At 44.2% G+C, this 21,215-nt stretch overlaps 1 protein-coding gene across 1 annotated transcript in view; it reads right to left on the bottom strand.

Annotated features, from left to right (window-relative positions):
• ZC3HAV1 (zinc finger CCCH-type containing, antiviral 1) overlaps positions 1–20,853 on the bottom strand; it is a 58,516-nt gene extending 37,663 nt beyond the window's left edge. Inside the window, exon 1 of the mRNA XM_032868237.1 lies at positions 20,279–20,853. Within this exon, the coding sequence (XP_032724128.1) occupies positions 20,279–20,586 (308 nt within the window). The 5' untranslated portion in view covers positions 20,587–20,853. The remainder of the gene's footprint in view (positions 1–20,278) is intronic.
• Positions 20,854–21,215: the final 362 nt, after the last annotated feature.

Raw genomic sequence — 21,215 nt, 5'->3', positions numbered from 1 at the left:
AAAATATAAATTGATGAAACAGTGGGGGTACAGGGGATGTATTTTTAAAAGATTTTATTTATTTGTTTGAGAGAGAGAGAAAGAGTGTGTGTGTGTGTGTGTGTGTGTGTGTACACACTCAGGGAGGAGGACATGGGGGCTCAATCCCACAACCCCAAGATCACAACCTGAGTAAAAACCAAGAGTCAGACGCTCAACTGAATGAGCCACTCAGGTTCCCCAGCACTGTATTTTTTCCACAAATTATACACATCTGTATTTCAAATTGCTGCAATGCTTCTTTAAACAGTATCTCCTCTAATATGCATTATTAGGGGGAAAAATTGACAAAGAAACTAAAATCAATTTATTGGAAATGACTGCCAACTGAGGGACAAAGAAGAATTAGGGAATACATGTATGGACTTGGGGCACCTGGGCTGGTTCAGTCCATAGGGCATATGACTCTTGATCTCAGGGCTGTGAGTCTGAGTCCCATGTTGGCTGCAGAGATTACTTAAAAATAGAATCTTAAAAAAAAATACGTGTATGGACTAACAATAAAAGTGAATGAGAAAAGAGATTCCATTTATCAGTTTTTTAAGATTTTATTTATTTGAGAGAGTGAGAGCATGAATGGGGAGGGTGGAGAGAGGGAGAAGGAGAAACAGACTCCCCAGTGAACAAGAAGCCCAATGCGGGGCTTGATCCCAGACCCCTGGTATCATGACCTGAGCTCAAGGCAGACCTTTTAAAGATTTTATTTGTTTGTTTGTTTGTTTAACAGAGAGAGAGAGACAGCATGAGAGGGGGAAGGGTCAGAGAGCAGACTCCCTACTGAGCAGTGAGCCCAATGTGGGACTCGATCCTGGGACTCCAGGATTGTGACCTGAGCTGAAGGCAGTCGCTTAACCAACGGAGCCACCCAGGCGCCCCTACTTATCAAATGTTTTAATGATACAAAATTATCCATTGCTTTATTTCTCCTATGTCTTATATACCAATGTATACTTATATGATCTGCGACTACAAAGAAATGGGACAAGCTCTTAGTCGCATGTTTCAAAACAACTCTACAGAAAAAGAAATAGAAATCCCTGCACTTTAAGACAGCGACAGCCTAGGTCCACACTGTCCAGGACAGCACACTCTATGATCATGGAATTGTTCTGTAATCTGAGCTCTCCAAATATGGCTACCAAGTACTTGAAACACAGCTAGCAAGACTTCAGAACAAAATTTTCCATTTTACCTTATTTTAATTAATTTAAACTTCCATACCAGGAACTAGTGACTACCATCCCAATGGCAGAGACCTAGGTCTTCAGTGTTCAAAGTGTAGTGGGAGAACCAGTAGTATCACCATGGCCACAGAGCTTGTCCGAAATCCAGAGTTTCAGGCTCCACCCTAGTTATACTGAATCAAAATCTCCCTTTCAACAACATCCCCAAATGACTTAATGACATTAAGGTCCTTAGATCATTGAGAAACCCTGATGGTAATATTGTTTTCATTAGACAAAAGTAATTGGGCAGTTATCAGTGTCCACATAACAAAATCGCTCCAGTTTTTGACTTACATACACTACCCACAATTATAGCCGAAGTCCTCAGCTTTATGGTTTTAATAGTTATTAATATGATGGATATTAATATTTTCTAGTTTGTACAACCACCATCAAATTATCAGGTGGTTAAGAATGGCTGGTTTTCACTATATAAATAGCATGGCTACAATTACCTTTGTACAAATAACCTCCCATCTTCTACAATATCCTCCTGGGATTTATTCCTTTGGGACTATTGCCTCAAAGGACACAATAATTTTCTTGTCAGCTTGTTTCACGTGGATCTACTGCTCTCCAGGAAACACACCAACAATCTGCGAGTGTGTCTATTTCCTGCCGGCACATTAACAAGGAGTTTTATCACCTTTGCTAGTTCAGTAGGTATAAAATAGACTTGTACTTTTAATTTACAATAAATTTATTAAAAAGACGGACATATTACCAAATGTTGGCTTGATGTTTATAGTTCCTTTCCTTACTTCCCTTACTTCCTTACTATTTGTTCCTATTTTTTTAACTGTCTGTAGCAGAGAAGGGTTACTGACCTACAGATTTAGAACTTCTCTTTATACTTTTAAAAATTTTTACCAGCTTATTTCAAATACTTTTGAATTTTTGCCTTTTTTACCAAGAACTTTAATTAAGGTTGCTGTTGCTAAATTTTTATGTGATCAGACCCTTCCAATTTTCTTTCGTAGTCTTAATCATTTTTTAAAGAATTTTTATTTATTTATTTGACAGGGAGAGAGAGAGACAGAGAGTGTTCCCTAACACAAGCAGGGGGAGTGGGAGAGGGAGAAGCAGGTTTCCCACTGAGCAGGGAGCCCGACGCAGGACTTGACCACAGGACCCTGTGATCATGACCCAAGCTGAAGGCAGATGCTTAACAACTGAGCCACCCAGGTGCTCCTCTCTTTCATAATTTTAATACTTGAGGTCTTAATTCCTCCACTGTAGTAGAAACACTAAAGTAAACCATTTTGTTTCACTTGTAAAAGAGATATCTTAAACTATAATTCTTTAAAACATCTAGAGCTTATTATGACAAATTGTGTCAGAAAGGGAGAGAAATGCTTTACATCAACTTTTCTCAATAATAATCCTATTTTTTTTTTTTTAAAGAGGGAGGGAGGAAGGAAGTGACAGAGGGAGAAGGAGAGAGAAAATCTTAAGCAGGTGCCATGCCCAGCACAGAGCCCCATTCAGGGCTTGATCTCAAAACCCTAAGATCATGACCTGAACCAAAATCAAGAATCAGACATTTAACAGACAGACTGAGCCATCCAGGTGCCTCTCAATAATAATCCTATTAAATAGGATTCCTCTCTTATTATTCTGTAATTCTGGACTATTTTGTGTTAATCTTGTAACTAACTTAGAACTCTTGGAATCTCTATTGGGATTTTATCAATCTATAGTTCTGCTTTAAATCTAATATAACTTAAATCTCCTTTGTGCCATATTTTAAATATTAACGGAATAATTTATCACATCATTGGCTTACTCCTTTTCCAAAAACTCTTTAGTGTGCTTACCTGTTATTTTCTCTATAGAAATTTTATTAAGGTTTTGTCAATTTCCATACAAATATCATATTGAGAATCTAATTTGTATTAACTCCATAAATTAGATCAGATATTATGTCATCTTAACTACATTAATCTTCTGATTCCGAAACAGAAACACTCTCTCCATTTATTCAAGTTTTCTTTTTTTTTTTTTTAAGATTTTTTTAAAAATTTCTTTATGTAACAGAGAGAGAGATCACAGTAGGCAGAGAGGCAGGCAGAGAGAGAGGGGGAAGCAGGCTCCCCGCTGTGCAGAGAGCCCGATGTGGGGCTCGATCCCAGGACCCTGAGATCATGACCTGAGCCGGAAGCAGAGGCCTTAACCCACTGAGCCACCCAGGCGCCCCTCAAGTTTTATTTTTCTTATGGAGAATTAAAATCTTTATTTTAATAGTTTTCTTTCATTTCCCAAATATTAAACATACACCTATTGCCACTATTTTTTAGTTGTCACCCATAAGCAGAAATGCAAACGACTTTGCAAAACCTTCTTACTGAAGCTGATAATTTTTTTTTTTTTTGACGGACAGAGATCACAAGTAGGCAGACAGGCAGGCGGGGGCGCAGGGCAGGGGAGCACACTCCCTGCTGAGCAGAGAGCCTGATGCGGGGCTCGATCCCAGGACCCTGGGATCATGACCGGAGCTGAAGGCAGAGGCTTTAACCCACTGAGCCACCCAGGCGCCCCATGAAGCTGATAATTTTTTAAATGTGACCATCTAGATAAAAGTTATTCTCTAGAAATTAATCTTTAAAAGTCACTTATTCTGGGGTGCCTGGCTGGGGCGATCAGTCAGTAGAGCACGTGAATCTTGATCTCATGGTCTTCAGTTTGAGCCCATGTAGAGTATAGAGATTACTAAAAAGTGGGTGGGGGGCACTATTCAAATGCTGCAGTCTGGGTGTAAGGCATTTCTGAAACCCTCTGGAGCTGCTTTCAGATCTAGCTATGTAACTGCCTTCAGGAAAAAAAAAAAAATCACAGAATCAATGACTGTGTCTGCTACCCTCTGAGCCCTCAGAACCCAACCGGCCCTCCCATGCACTTTGCTTCATAGAGAAGTCAAGGGCAGCTGAGCAGGCTCCGTTGACAGCCTCTATTCTAGCCATTTCCTCCGGCGGGCCTTCTGCGTCTCTGGCGCTCCTTGATAAAGCTGACTTCAGCTCTCTCAGCTTGCTTTGGGGTTCTGTGGTTTCCGATAAAACTGCTCCCAGCAGTCCCCACCAGGACCCTCTGCAGCTGGGCTACAACTACACCTTATCACTTCTCCCACCCACCATGGAGGAATCGACATGGAGGGGGAGGGGGTCCTTGGCCTCCAGCCCAGGCAGAAAACCGCTCTATCACCAGATGAATGGGAGACTCCTTAGCTAGAAGGCCCCTCACTCCACTGGCCAGAGCCATCAATGATTCCCCCCTTGCTACTGATGAATCACAGAACTCTACCTCTGAAACTAATAATACAGTATATGTTAATTAATTGAATTTAACTTTTTAAAAAAATGATCCCCTTGCTGTGGAGCTGAAAATGACCTCGGTGAAATAAACACCCCACCACTGGACAGGTTTCACCTCTGTCTCTGAGATACATGACAACCGTTCCTGGAAAGGAATTGAGAATCTTTGCTTTCTCTTTAGCCTCTAAGCAGACGTCGTCATCCCCCCACCCTTGCCAAGACGATGGCCCTTCTCTTATGGCAAAATCAGAATCACAGAAGAGGACCCAGCCCCTCTCCAGGTCAAAGCTAGATGCAGCAATGGTCCTACCTGTCCTAGCTGAGAAGGAGTAGGGCACTTCCAAGATCCCAAAGTCAACATTTCCTGTAAATAACTAGAGGCCACCAGGCAGCCTAATGGTTCTGTCCAGAACCCTGAGTCTCCAGACTTTTCCGTGCTCACCCAAGACACACGCCTGGCACTGAGTTGGCTGGGTCCTTGATGCAGCCTGTCTGAAGGGGGCTCAGTTTCACCGTCATTTCTCACCTCTACCCTCAGGCAAACTGCTCACTCCTCTAATGTCCTCTGGGACATGCACTCTGTACCCAGCTTCAGTCGGTAACATCTACGTCTAGCCTTGGTCTCTAACCAACAGTGTCCTCCCAGGGAGGCCCTGCTCCATTTTCCCACATTCCCTAGGCTACTCCCCACTTCTCAGAGGCTTTTCTCTTTGCCTAATTTTCCCTTTGCCTAATTTCATACTGGTCTGCCATGAGGGTGGGGCAGTTCGTGCTCATGTCCTCCGGAGTCAGCCAGGGAGGACGAAACCAACGTTTATTACATGTTTACTAAGTGACAGGAACTCTCCATCTGATATTTAATAAGTAACACGGTACGCCTATGAGGAAGCAGTTTACTTTTTACTTTGGGAAACTGAGGCTGATAAAATGAGAAATCAAAAATGAAATAAAATGAGGAACTCCAAGGTAACTCAAATAAGAGGAAGATCTGACGAATGAACCCCCATCTCAAAACAAAACAAAAACACATAATCTGGAAAAACAAAAGCAGATCAAAACTTTTCCAAACCAAAAAGGTAGGGGAGGAGAAGGAAAAAAAAAAAAAAGCCCTTCTGGATTATTTAAAGGACTGTTCCCAATGCACGTGCATCTGCGAAGGGTGGGACCAGGCACACAGCAAGAGAGAAACTACTTCTTAGGATTGGCGTTGGGGAGACAAGTTCAGCAGAACCAGCCACTATCAGGGCTTGACAAAGGTCGTGACTGAGGTTGACAGTGGCAGAAGCTTCCTTCCCACATCCTGCTCGTCACTCTGCCCCAGGTCCACGTTCTTAATACTGACCAGGAGGCTTCAGCCTGGAAACAGCATGAAAGTCGGCCATGGCTCCCTCGGGTTCACTAAGCCAGTGGTTCTCCAAGTGAGGTCCCCAGACTAGCATCACTGGGAGGTTGTCAGAAATCAAATTCTCAGGTCCCATCCCAGACCTACTGGCTGGGTCTCAAACTCTTGGGGTGCATCAGAATCTTCTAGAAGGTTTGCTAGAACACAGATTGCTGGGCTCCACTCCCAGAGTTTCTTTTTTTTTTTTTCTTTCTTTCTTTTTTTTTTTTAATTTATTTTCAGTGTAACAGTATTCATTGTTTTTGCACCACACCCAGTGCTCCATGCAATCGGTGCCTTCTCTAATACCCACCACCTGGTTCCCCCAACCTCCCACCCCCCAGCCCTTCAAAACCCTCAGATTGTTTTTCAGAATCCATAGCCTCTCATTGGTTCACCTCCCCTTCCAATTTCCCTCAACTCCCTTCTCCTCTCCATCTTCCCTTGTCCTCCATGCTATTTGTTATGCTCCACAAATAAGTGAAACCATATGATAATTGACTCTCTCTGCTTGACTTATTTCACTCAGCATAATCACCCCCAGAGTTTCTGATAGGTGGGTCTGGGGTGGGGACTGCAGATGTGCATTTCTGACAAGCGCCCAGGTGATGCTGCTGCCTGTGGGGACCAGGACTCCACCTGGGAAGATGGAGACTTGAGCTGCCTTCTCCAGGGAAAGGCAAGTGAGCACACAGTGGAAGGGGCTCCCCCCTTCCCAATCCCCTCCCAACACCCTCCCCCAGCCTCGCACAGAGAAGAGCTCTCCTAAAAACCATTATGAACTGCCCAGGGGAAAACAAGTGTTTGCAGAATTCTGCCTGCACTTGGAGCAGATAAACTTCAAACAACATGAGCTGGGATAGGAGATGATAACTTAAAAAAAAAAAAAAAAAGAGCAAAGATGGCCTTGGAAGAACATAATCATCTCAGTTTCAAGAATCTCTGGCCAAAACCTAAAAACAAATGACCTTTTTACTTTTCTCTTCCAGCCACAGAACAAAATGTTATTTTAACCCAGGCAATAAATCCTCCCCCACACCTTGGATGAGGGCTGGGGGGCAGAGTGGCTCTCATCCCTGGCTACACATAATAATCAACAGGGGAGTGTTTAGAAACACCTAAGCCTAACCCTCGAAGACTGACTTAATCGGACAGGGGGTGACAGGTGATTCCACCATGCAGCTGGAGCTGAGAATTGCTAGTTGGACTCGTCCGATCAGAGTCTAAGCTTGGTTCCTGAGCTAGAAGGTCACCTCGGAGCCCTTGTGCTTCCCAAGCTGGTCAACACAGAGCCAGCTCTGGGCTCCATAACCAGACCAACTGGGAAAAGATAACAATCTTGGGGGGTGGGTTTGACAGTAATCTGTCTCAAAATACCCCTCCCCTTCTCCACTCACTCCCTCTGCTCCCCAACACCTTGTGGGCAGGGGCTGATAAAAACAAAGATAGAATTGATTTGTACAGAAAACAGGAAACAGCTCACCATGCTATAAACCAGGGGGGAAAGGAACCAGGAGGTGTAAAAGATAAAACCTAGCGAATGCTGGCCTAAAGAGGAAAATGTCACCGATCAAAAACAACCGTAATGAAGTATTATTTCAAAGCCATGAGACTCCTGTTCCCTATGTTTATACTGCTGATGTTCAAGGTTAAACTGCCAGGCTACTAGAGATAGGGGTGGCTCAGTGAATCTGGGAGTCCTGGGGAGAATCAGAGTGGGCCAATAGAGAGCACCAGAAGCAGGATAAGGGACCGTGTGGGGAAAGAGAAAGCGTGGGACTGAAGAAAGGAGATGGCTCTAGTCATGACTGTACTATCGAGAACCTACAAGGTGCAAAGAAGAGAAGGCCGGCCAACTGTGGCCACAGGGTAAACTCCAGGTGCACCTGCTACAGACAGGAATGCACCTCGTTGGCTGCAAGACTCTGGGCAGCAGAGGGCAAGAGGAGAGGACCACGCCTACAGAGGATGGGGGTTGAGGGGCACCAAGGACCTGCAAGTAGTCTACTGCACCAAGAGTGGGGCACCCAGAAATCATCTCTCTGTCACTGCAGACAATGCCTCCCATCCCCAGCGCTCCAAGTTAGTGTTGCCCATTAGAATCACCTAGGGAGGGGCGCCTGGGTGGCTCAGTGGGTTAAAGCCTCTGCCTTCAGCTCAGGTCATGATCTCAGAGTCCTGGGATGGAGCCCCACATCGGGCTCTCTGCTCAGCAGGGAGCCTGCTTCCTCCTCTCTCTCTGCCTGCCTCTCTGCCTGCTTGTGATCTCGCTCTGTCAAATAAATAAAAATCTTAAAAAAAAAAAAAAAAAAAAAAGAATCACCTAGGGACTTCTAAAAAAGCTCAGTGCCCTAGCCATACTCCAGACCCAATAAATCGGAACCTGTGGCGGGGAGGAGCCGGGCTTCCGGATTCTTTTTAAAGACTCCTCAAGTCATTCCAATGGGCAGCATTGTCTGGGAACCATCCCCCTAAGTCCACATCAGGACTGAGAAAAGGCGTAGGAAGTGAAGAGTAAAGGGTTCAGGGGTGGGGGTGGTTTTGCCAGAATCTTGATGATTAGAAAAAGGGAGCCCCAAGATCCTCTCCTCACAAAGGTCCCTTCCCTTCTCCCCCTGCCATACTCCTCAACATGAATCCCTTTGGAAGTAAAGAGAAAGATTCAAATAGACTAGAGAGAAAGACTAATAAACTGCTTAATAGTGGTTTGAAGATTCCTTTAGCGGGAAAAAAAGGGGGCAGAAGCCTCTAGAACAGGCTGTTTGCCACAGAAAGCATGTGCTCAATAAATATTTGTTGAGGGAGTGGCAAGAATGCCCCACATTCCCTGTGTGTCTTGCGGTTCTATCACAGAAAAGTAACAGGTCACCCTAACATTGGAGAAAGCAATCCTTTTCTTCAACTCCTGTTCACTCTGCACTAAAGAATCCATCCCACCTCTCTTTTATGCCCTCAGAGTCTGAAGCCACATAAAACCCCACTTTTGCAATCTGCCAGGAAGCACACCCCTGTAAAAGAATCCTAGGTGAGGGCAAAAATGCAGATCCTCAGGCCCAATCCACCCTCCGCAACATCCCCCCACCGCCGCCGCAAAACCGGAATCTTTGATGTGGGACATGGAAATCTGCATTGAGTAAGCTCTCCCCAAGTGATTCAGATATATATCAAAGTTTGAGCGTACTGCTCCAAAGCTGGTTACCTACCACACCCCAGGAGCTACCCAAAACTGATACCTCAGGGTACAGCAACAACAACAACAAAAAGTTACAACTCTTTATATACATTTTTACTTAAAAAAAGTAAAAAATTATTGCGTGGGCTATAAGAGGCAGAGAAGTAGGGAGGATCACTGGTTAACTCAGAAGGTGCACAAGATGACCTTTAGAACTGAAATTTTCTTTTTTCTTTTTCTAATAGAAATTGCCTGTATCCATTAGTGTATAACCGATGGGGTATATCCATTTATCAAGACTCTTCAGCCTGGAGATGCGGGGGTGGCTCAGTTGGTTAAGTGGCTGCCTTCGGCTTGGGTCATGATCTCAGCGTCCTCAAATCAAGTCCCACATCAGGCTCCTTGCTCCACAGGGAGCCTGCTTCTCCCTCTGCCTCTGCCTGTCACTCTGCCTGCCTGTACTCTCTCTCTCTCTGACAAATAAATAAATAAAATCTTAAAAAAAAAGACTCTTCAGCCTGGATACTTTTAAATGGGTACGTTTTACTGTATGTAAATCATAGAAAGTTGATTTTAAAAGTTTTTTAAAAGATGAAAACAAGTGAGTCAATATTTAATATCCAAATTAAGAGTTAACGTTAGTTATGTGATTTTTAAGTAAATACATACATAATAAGAGTACATGCTCAAAATGTTCTCTACTGATAGGGCTAAAGAACCAAAATGTTTGAAAACTATTCCCCTAGGTGACCTGATGCTCTGAGTGGGTCTGAAACAGATGAAAAACTTTCTCAGGGTGAAGGAGCGAAAAAGATGGCAAAACAGGGCTCTGCTCTCTCCTCAAAACCCGCTTCCAGCTCCTCTGCTCCGACTTAGTGAAACTGACTCTTCACTGGGCCTGAAATCCTAAGTCCTCCTGGATTCTTTTACTCCTTTTCACCCTCATTCTGGGGCCTTGCCAACCGCAGAGTAGCCTATAGGTAAAGATCAAAGACACCTGTTTGGAAGTAAATATGGTCAGGAACTGTAAGCAAATTAGAACCCTTTTACAGAAGGAAAACAACCCCGCATTTGTTTTCTCTGTTCACTTTGGCTATCTCTCCATTACGTAAAAAGTAGAAAGTATTTTGTTGGCAGATGCTTCTTTGTCCCTTACTCAACATTTCATCAAGATTCACACTATCCCGGGACGCCTGGGTGGCTCAGTTGGTTGGGCGGCTGCCTTCGGCTCAGGTCATGATCCCAGCGTCCTGGGATGGAGTCCCGCATCGGGCTCCTTGCTCAGCGGGGAGCCTGCTTCTCCCTCTGCCTCTGCCTACCACTCTGTCTGCCTGTGCTCATGCTCTCTCTCTCTCTAACTAATAAATAAATAAAATCTTAAAAAAAAAAAAAAAAAGATTCACACTATCCCTCATAATGTCCTTACGTCCCTTAGCTTAATTTCTGCAGAAAGCGGCAGGAATTGAAAGTCAGAATCAGCCAAGTGAAAATAAACACGAAGCAAATCTAAAAAGGGAATAGAAATTCCCAAATGATTCTGATGGGGCACACCCCCCTCTGGGCCCTGATACCGCCATCAACCTGACAGCTAGACTCGGCGGACAGGGCACACTCAGTAACTGAAGGGACTTCCAGGAAGGCTCCAGCTCTGCAAATACACCACATAAATGACAGGTGACATGCAAATGTAAAAGGCAAACCTTCAAAACAAGTGTCAAAACTGTGTCTGGCTAGACACAGTAGGACAAATACTGTATGATTCCATTTGCAAGAAATATCCAGAATAAGCCAAATCCATGGAGACAACAGGTAGATTAGAAAGGGGTGGACAGGGAGAGGGGAGAACAGGATGACTGCTGATTGGTGTAGGGTTTCTGTGTGGGTTGAGGAGAATGTTCTGGAACCAGAGAATGGCAATGACTGCACATCATGAACATACTTACCTCCATTGAACTGTATGCTTCCCCCCCCCCCCCCCCCCCCCAGCTGGGGGTCATTCCTCTTTTTTTTTTTTTTTTAATTTTAATTCCAGCATAGTTAATACACAGGGCTATACTACTTTCAGATGTCTGTTTAGTGATTCAGCAGTTCTATCCATTTACTCAGTGCTCATCAAGATTAAGTATGAACTATGCACTTGGAAATGGTTAAAAAAAAATAGAGACTATCCCAAGCAAAAATAAATAGAGCAGTAAGAGGACAAAAAAAATTCAAAAATGGAAGTAAGAAGCAATTCTCTTATTTCTTATTAATCAGATGCCACGGAAGACAAACCAAAAATATGAGCATTAGATCTTAAAACGGCCAGACGCAGAAATACATAAATTAAAACCACAGCGAGGTACGATACTGCATTGCTTGTACTGGCACAAATTTTAAAGGGCTGATGATGTCCCCTCCGGACAAGCTTGCAGACCTTTGCTGCAGTCTCCTTTGCCCAGCAAAGCAATAAAGCTATTGCACCTCTTCCCACCCCTCCTCACCTACCCCCCACTACCCCCCAAAAAGGCCAATGTTCAAATGGCAAGGGTACGAGGCAAGGGAAGGCTTGTATTCTGATGGGAGTAAAAGCCGGTATGCACCCTTGGAAAACAATCTGGTATTATCTCAGAAAATTAAAGATGAATCTACTGGTAGGTACCTAGGGAGCTCTTGCACATGTACACAAGAGAGACATACCTTAATATTCAATATATCATTGTTTCTCATATCAAAAATTTCAACACACTTTCTATTTTGATAAGAAAAACTGGTATATAAATCTCAGAATTCCTATAAAAGAAAGCTATACATTTCAAATAGCTAAAACAGTCCCTTTCCTAAAACGTCTGGGACTCGGGACAAGATAAAATTGAGGTCCATGCACCAAGCACCTAAACATTTAAAGTACAAAATCAAGCTACGAAACAGTTCAATAAAACATATTGTCTTCAGGGCACCTGGGTGGCTCAGTGGGTTAAGCATCTGCCTTTGGCTCAGGTTGTGATCCTGAGGCCCTGGGACTGAGTCTCGAAGGGGAGACTGCTTCTCCCTCTGCCCACTGCTTCCCCTGCTTGTGCTCTCGCTCTCTCTGTCAAATAAGTAAGTAAAATCTTGGGGGGAAAATTTTTTGTTCATCTTCCTATCTTGAAAACATACTTGCAAAATGACCTGGAAAGCCACGTGAGACTTCTTCTCAGCCTCCTCCCAGTTCTCTGATAAGGTACATGGGAATGAATCAAGTTGGCCCTGGCTTCCGACTCTGGCTCACCCCTTCTCTCTTCCCACCCCAGACTGTGTCCCACACTGCTCAAGCCAACATGCACAGGCAACGAGCATGCCAGCCACATGTAGGAGGACCTGGAAAAGAAGTCCTCCCCCGCCTGGAAGTGGGCCTGGGAAACCAGGATTCCCGGAACCTAGAGCATGGTCTAGAATGAAAGTGGGTGCTACAGGTGCTAGATAGGCATGATTCCTTGGCTCCTTGGTCTCCTCAGAGTGAGCAGGGATAGTAACTAAAAGACAGCCGGAGGGGCGCCTGGGTGTCTCAGTCAGTTAGCATCTGCCTTCGGCTCAGGTCATGATCCCAGGGTCCTGGGATGGAGCCCAGCATTGGGCTCCTTGCTCAGCGGGAAGCCTACTCCTCCCCTTCCCTCTGCCTCTGCTCCCCCTGCTTGTGTTCCCACTCTCCATCAAATAAATAAAATCTTAAATAACTAATAAATAAATAAATAATGGCCAGAAGTAGGGCTGTAATACAAGAGGGCCCAGGGCAAAAGTCCATCTTGCCCAGGTCTCAAGATGGTACAGAAATACAAACACAGCTTTGTACATTAGGAGTGAGTCTCAGAATCATATTGCACACAGAAAAGTAAATCAAGTATTTGCACACTTAGTATCTATATCATTTATAGGCTTGAAAATAGGCAACACAGTACTAAATATTGCTTAGAAATGCATGCATAGGGGCACCTGGGTGGCTCAGTGGGTTAAAACCTCTGCCCTCGGCTCAGGTCATGATCCCAGGGTCCTGGGATCGAGCCCCGCATCCGGATCTCTGCTCAGCAGGGAGCCTGCTTCCTTCTCTCTCTCTGCCTGCCTCTCTGCCTACTTGTGATCTCTGTCAAATAAATAAATAAAATCTTAAAAAAAAAAGAAAAGAAATGCATGCATATAATAAAAAATAATAAATGTATGGGGAAAATAAAAACCACATGCAGAGTAGCATCGGCAGGATTATAAATTGGTACACCCCTATAGGAAACACTACGGAGATTCCTCAAAAAATTAAAAACAGAACTACCGTATAACCAGCAATCCCACTTCTAGGTATATATCCAAAAGAAATGACCTCATTATCTCAAAGGAATATCTGCACTCCCGTGTTCAATGCAGTATTGTTCACAACAGCCAAGAAATGGAAACATCCTACATGTCCATCAGCAGATGAATGGATAAGGAAAATGTGGGATACAGACAAGAGACAGAGATACATAGATATGCAAAGGAATCTGTATGGGATGCCTGGGTGGCTCTGTAGGTTAAGCATCTGCCTTTAGCTCAGGTCATGATCCCAGGGTTTTGGGATTAAGTCTTGCATCAGGCTCCCTGCTCAGGGGGGAGCCTGCTTCTCCCTCTGCCTGCCTCTCCCCCTTCTTGTGCTCTCTCTCTCTGACAAATAAATAAATAAAATCTTTTTTTTTTAAAGGGATATGTATGATTGAGCCATAAAAAGAAATCCTGCAATTTGCAACAACATGGATAAAGCTAGAAGACATTATACTAAGTGACATAAGCCAGAGAGACAAATAGTGTATGATCTCTGTAGTACGTGGAATCTAAAAAGTCAAACTCACAGAAAGTAGAATGGTGGTTGCCGGGGACTGGCAGGCAGCAGGGGGTAAGTAATACGGGGATACTGGTCAAAGGATGCAAATCTTCAGTTATAAAATGAATATATTCTAGAGACCTAAGGTATACCATGGTGGCTATAGATGATAATACTGTATACTTGAAATCTGCTAAGAAAGTTGATCTTAAGTGTTCTCATCATCAACAAAAAAAAAAAGGCATAAACAGATGAGGAGCTAGACAGGGTAATTAGCTTGATTGAGGACATTATTTTACAATGTACACATATATCAAAATATCACAGGGGCACCTGGCTGGCTCAGTCCATGCAGCATGAGGCTTTCGATCTCAAGATCTGGAGTTCGAGTCTCACTTTGGGGTACAGATTACTTTAAAAAATAAAAACAAAATACCACATTGTAAACCTAAGTATATACAATGTTTCTTAGTCAATGGTACCTTATTGAAGCTGAAGAGAAAAAAAGAACAGTATTTATCTCTATCACCTCTAAGATGGGGGAGATGATCAAGAAAGGGAATTCAGGTGTGTCTGGGTAGCTTAGTTAAACATTGGACTGTGATATCGGGGTTCAAGCCCCATGGTAGGCTCCACACTGGGCATGGAGTCTACTTAAAAAAGAGAGAGAGAGGGGCACCTGGGTGGCTCAGTGGGTTAAAGCCTCTGCCTTCAGCTCAGGTCATGATCCCAGGGTCCTGAGCTCTCTGCTCTCTGCTCAGTGGGGAGCCTGCTTCCTCCTCTCTCTCTGCCTCATCTCTTGCCTACTTGTGATCTCTGTCTGTCAAATAAATAAATAAAATCTTTAAAAAAAAAAGAGAGAGAGAGAGAGAAAGAGAGAGAATTCGGGGTACGGTTAAATGAGTAATATTGTATTTCTGAAGCGGATTCATGTGTACAGGTAACTCATTAGATGCTTTATATATTTTCATAAGAGTTAAGTATCACATAATAAAAACTTTAAAGAGAAAATTCTTTTAAAAATTGGAACATTAAGGTATCATTTTATGCCCTTGGAATTGGATAAACTAAAAAAAAGTCTGTGATAATGCCAAGTGCCAGCCGTCATTATCTTATTATATTATCTTATTATATAAGATGGGGAAACTGGGGCTCTAAAACAGGAAACTCCTTGTCAGAATCTGGAAAAGTTGAAGCTGTGCGACCATTCAGCCCAGCAATTCCATTTCCTCATGATCTAGCTACTCTGGAGAAGCACCAAGAGACATGTATATTCTTGACAGCAGGGTTTTCTAGAGCAAAAAACTGGAAATATCCCAAATGACCGTTCCTGGGGCCACAGGTACTGAACTGTGCCAGAAATCACAGAATGAAATACTATACAGCCATTAAGATGAATAAATTAGATCCTTACGTATCACTAGGAATATATCTCCAAAGCATAACATTGAAAAAAATTCTCAAATATATAAAACAATACTACATTTTGTACAAGGATACAAACATGTACATGAGGAAATTATAGAATTCATGGAGGGGCAGAAGACACACCATAAATCCTGACAGAGGTTGCTTCTGGTGAGAGAAAGGAATGAGACTAGGAAATAGAAAATAATGTTTGGCCTGTTATGGCTTTTATTATATCTTAAAAGAAAAGCAAAACGAAAAGCATAAGTATTTCTTATTCTGGGAGGTGAGTTGTAAGCTTATTTATCTTGTATTTTCTTTTATATAACTTTTGTTATGTTTTTAGAATATAGATAAATACTCTGATGCTTGTTATATTATATTTTGCTTGGCACCTAGGCGGCTCAGTCAGTTAAGCGTCTGCCTTTGGCTCAGGTCATGATCTCAGGGTCCTGGGATCGAGCCCCATATCCAGCTCCCTGCTCAGCAGGAAGCCTTCTCCTTCTCTCTCTGCCATTCCCTCGGCCTATGCTCTCTGGCTCGCTCTTTCTCTCTCTCTCTGTCAAATACATAAATAATTTTTTAAAAGAATATTATTCTTTGCAATCTGCTTCTATTAAATAGTCAATCTATTAAATAGTCAATTAAACCTCTTCCATCTAACTACCCCACCCAAAGTTACAATTAACCAAACAGGAAAGGCATACAAACAGGAAAGAGCCCAAAGGAAACACCCACATTGGCAAAAACCGCAAAGCTAGTTGAAAACACTAGAGAGCCTGCTTCACACAGTTAAACGGTCATGCTTGGAAGGAAAAAACAAACAAAAAACAAACACAAACAAAAAAACCCCAGAAAACAAAAAACCCACTCAACCTGAATTAATGAAAGATCCTACTTCACAGAGTTACTTCCCCACGTTAAGTAGCTCGTTAAGTAATCAATCGTGCTCTTGGATCTGGGTTCAACAACTCTGCCAGCTATCTACTCTGTGGCCTTCTGGAAATTTCTAACAGCTCTGGGTCTGAGCTGACTTCTATTAAGAAAGGATTTATAATCGGGGCACCTGGGTGGCTCAGTGGGTTAAAGCCCCTGCCTTCAGCTCAGGTCATGATCCCAGGGTCCTGGGATTGAGCCCCACATCAGACTCTCTGCTTGGCGGGGAGCCTGCTTCCCCCTCTCTCTGCCTGCCTCTCTGCCTACTTGTGATCTCTGTCAAATAAATAAAATCTTAAAAAAAAAAAAAGAAAGGATTTATAATATCCACCTCCGGAGTCATGGTAAAGACCATCTTGGATACCATCTCTAAACTGCTTGCCATCATGCTTGATACGTAGTTCTTTGTTCAATAAATGGTAGTTAACCGTTTGCATCAGAATTGGGATCAGAACTCCACATGTGGGCATATATTTCGGCAAAGCAAACGGAAACATCCAAACTGATGTACCAAAACAAGGAAATACCCAACACTGAAGCAAGCATGTTCACTAAGGTGTACAGCTAAAAAGCATTGTGAGAGGGGCGCCTGGGTGGCTCAGGTCATGCATGATCCCAGGGTCCTGGGATCGAGCCCCCGCTTCCGGCTCCCTGCTCAGCAGGGGGCCTGCTTCTCCCTCTCCCTCTGCCTGCTGCTCCTCGTGCTTGTGCTCTCTATCAAATGAATAAATAAAATCTTTTTTAAATTTTTTAAAAAAATAAAACCCATGTAAGAAAGACTAGAACTGCAGGATAGATAGAAGTCCTATCTATGAATATAAAGGAATTTTTATATAAAGCAGTATAAAGGAGATTTTATAAGTCCAGCAAAATGCAAACTGTCCTCAGGCAACTGATAGGAGTATCACTTGGTCAAAAGATCCCATTAACCTGTAGGAAGTCCTTAGACTCCTACATGTCAAGTTTTAGATTTTATAAATTTCTCAGAAGGGGGAAATTTCTAAAACACACTTGGGGAAAAAACATATTTTTAAGTTTTGAGTTAAAAAAAAAGTTCTCTCAAGGACCCTATTATGATGACAAAATACACTTTAATGGATTAAAAATTTGTAATTCTCTCTAATTCAAAAGTGATGAAAAAGGAAATAAAAAATACAACTAGACGAATATATGTAAGAAGTGAAAATTTATCACTTCACTAAAAGAAAAAAAAAAACTTTAATATATTCCCCAGAGGAGCCATCCAAATTTGAAAGACCGAATTATCCCTGTATCCTATCTCTCCTTTAAAAATACATAAAAATGGGGCGCCTGGGTGGCTCAGTGGGTTAAAGCCTCTGCCTTGGGCTCAGGTCATGATCTCAGAGTCCTGGGATCAAGCCCCACATCGGGCTCTCTGCTCAGCAGGGAGCCTGCTTCCTCCTCTCTCTCTGCCTGCCTCTCTGCCTACTTGTAATCTCTGTCTGTCAAATAAATAAATAAAATCTTAAAAAAAATTTAAAATACATAAAAGTCCTGGTTAACAACCCAATATAGGAGTTTAAAATGGTTTTGATGTTTCAAACCACACACACAAAAATACCATAATAATATCCATAAAACAAAAAAACTAAAGTTTCTAAAAAAAAATAAAGTGTCTAAAGATATTGAGTATAAGAAATTGCAAGTTTCTTTACATATGGGTATGTAACATATTTAAACAATTATGGATTATATCTTTGTAGGTTTCTTCCTGAAAATGCAAGTCTATCATAAGACCATCAGGGAAATCTGAATGCCAACCATATATCAGATTATATTAAAATTGTAATTGTAAAAAATTGTGATTGTTGTACTATAGTTATGTTAATAATAAAACAGAGTCCTTACCCTTTAGAGATACTAAAGAATTTACGGAACACATAATCTCTGGGATTTGGTTTAAGATAACACATTAGGCGCTGGGGACAGGGATGGAGGGAGAGGATTAAATGAAACAAGACTGACCATATTTTGAAAACTGTTGATTTGAAATGATGGGTACCTAGCAGGTCATCATTCTCTTTTCTGTAATATATTTTGAAACTATCTAGAGTAAAAAATTAAAATATAACAGATATATATATATATTTAAAACTAAATGCCAACACTCGTTGAATTTTTAGTAACAGATCAGAAAAGCACCCAAAAAAAAAAAAAAAAAAGGAAGAAGATAAATCCCTTCAACTCTGCTGTTATTCAGGATAGTACTAGAATGTTCCTTCCCTTTCTATCCTCCACCCCCTGCCCTTCTTCCTCCTCCCAGATTTCCTGGGTCGCTGTGACTTGGAGGATTCCCTCTATACTCATTCATAATTTACCAAAACTTAGAAACCAACTTTCAATTTGGTGCTTCCCAACATATTCAATAAATATATATATATTTTTAATAATGGAGCACATTCAGCACTTTTTAAGAAGTTTTACCATTTTGTCCTAAAAAAAAATTGTTTTATCTCATCTACCTCATCCATTTAAAACACTGGTCTTGGGGTGCCTGGGTGCCTCAGTGGGTGAAACCCTGTGCCTTCAGCTCCAGTCATGATCTCAGGGTCCTGGGGTCTAGCCCCGCATGGGGCTCTCTGCTTGGCAGGGAGCCTGCCTCCCCCTCTCTCTCTGCCTGCCTCTCCGCCTACTTGTGATTTCTTTCTGTTGGATAAATAAATAAAATCTTTTAAAATAAATAAATAAATCAAACACCGGTCTTTTGTATGCTTTCCTACACACATACTGGGGTGAGTAATCCAAAGGTTTTTGCTAACAAGCACAAGATCAAAAGATTGATGTCCACCATTTTGGACACCAAGACACCACTTAAAGTTTTTAAGGAGGGGCCAAGTGTAGAAAGTGGTATATCAAGAAAAATAATTGAGCAAGAGTGCACAGGGACAGAAAAGATGGGGAGAACGACTATGGTCAGAGAGAATCATTCACTAATTGAACAAGCATTCAATCAGAAGTGGGATGGGATGAGGGAAGCCAAGCTGGAAGGAGATAGGAGCCCTCAAGAAAAGGGCTTGGTGATGAAGGTATTGTGAAGGGTGAAGAAGGGATTGGGGCAGTGCCAGAGACCCTGCCCTGGAGGAAAGAGGATGAGTGTGACCGACTGGCAGCATATCCAGGTACAGATGTTGCTCGGACACTGGGGAAGGAAGAACCCAGAGGTAGCAGGAAGGCGGAGGCAGCCGATACACATATGGAAGCCATCTTTGTAGATGTGACAGCAGAACCCAAGGGAGTGAGCTCTCTTGGGAGAGACTGGGAAGACAGGTCAAAAGGTTTAACCCAAAACCTCGGGGCACACTATACTAAAGAGGCAAAAAATGAACAAGTGGAAACTCAGAAGCAGCTGCCCGAGAGATCCGCCGCACTCGTTCAAAGTGTTCCCCAAGAGCGGGCAGTCACCCGCTCAGGCCACCATGGAGAACTTGGGGCAGGAGCGCTGGGAGAAGACACTACTTCATCGGTAACCTTGAAGAGGACCATTCTGGCCAGGTGGTGCGGACTAGCCTCAGAGATCAGGGAGGCGATAATGAGGGGCATGGAGGGGGCTAGGAACGGAGGGCCAAGCGCAGGGCCAGCTCGCTGCGGCACAAACTGGGCGCGGACAGGGACGACGGTAGCACAGAGGGAAAGACTCACGATTCCACACAGGGGAGGCGTTTCCCTTCCTTCCCAAACCTGCCTCTAAATGCTCTAGACCCAGGCTGACCCAAAAGTACTGTATTCCTCTGGGGGTGGGGAGATGAGCGTGGTCTTCCCCGGGGCGATGAGGAGTTAGCCAAATCGAGGACAGGTGTGGAGGCGCTGGGCGCAAGGGAACCGCCAAGTGCAGGAGGGCGGGCGGGGCCGGGGAAGCACAGGCGCGAGACTGGAGGTACGAGGTCCCCACGAGGGCGCGCCCCTCGCGGAGCAACACCCCTGAGAGTGCTCCCAGACCTGAGCCCTGCGAAGCCGCCACCCCCCTCCCTCTCGTGCACTCACCGATCCGACTGTGAATAGTTGCACCGACCCAGCAGGTTGAGCTTGCAGAGGTGCAGGTCTTCGCAGGGTCTCTGGCAGAACTTACGACGGCAGACCCGGGCTCGCGTGGTGGCCACCACGGACCGGGTGATCCCTTCCCTGCCGCCTGTCTCCAACAGCACGAAGCGGTCGGGCCCAGCCTCCTCCAGCACCTCGCGGAGCTGCCCCTCCGGGAGCCTTATCTCTTCGAGCAGCGCGTCCAGGGCCATGCGGCCCCCGTGGGCGCACAGGATTTTGGTGATGAAGCAGCACACCTCCGGGTCCGCCATGGCGCGCTGCGCTCTCCCGCCCAGACGCGGGACTCTGCTCCGGGGAGAATCGAAACTTATAGGAGCCCGGGGGCGGGCGCGGGCGGTGCTCGGGCGGGCGCGCCCCGGGCCAGCGAGCGCGCGCTCCTCGCCGCCTTTAGCCGAACCAGGCGCTTTCGTTTTCCCGCTCGGCCCCGGGTCGAGAGGCCAGAACTCGCCGACCCGAGCCCCGTGGCAGGCTGCAAGTCACCCGCGACGGCCGCCGAATGGGAAGAGAGCGGACGGCGCGCGCCGATCAGCGGGCCACCGCCGCGACCGACCGACCCCTCGCTCGCTTCTGGGCTCCGCGAGGGTGACGTTCTCCAGCTGAGCACCGCGAGGCTTCTTCCGAAAGAAGAGAAACTAAATGTGATCTTGGGCTCTGGTGGAGTTTTTATAAGCCAGCCCAAGTGGCGAATGACGCGCGTCTTGGGAGCCCCCTTGAGGAGGTTTCTGTTCTCCACCCCACCCATTCCGGGAAAGCACAGAACCCATCGCGCAGGGCTGGGCGCCCTTCCTCCGCTAGAAGCCAATCTTCTCTACGACTCCAAAGCTTCGATGCTACTACGATCCTCGATCTGTACTTGGCTACGATCCTCGATCTGTACTTG

The sequence above is a fragment of the Lontra canadensis genome, unplaced genomic scaffold (assembly GCF_010015895.1).
Source record: "Lontra canadensis isolate GAN:19392208 unplaced genomic scaffold, GSC_riverotter_1.0 scaffold2, whole genome shotgun sequence".
Lineage (NCBI taxonomy): Eukaryota > Metazoa > Chordata > Mammalia > Carnivora > Mustelidae > Lontra > Lontra canadensis.
Note: the sequence above shows the minus strand (reverse complement) of the source record. Positions and strands in the feature narration are given on the sequence as shown.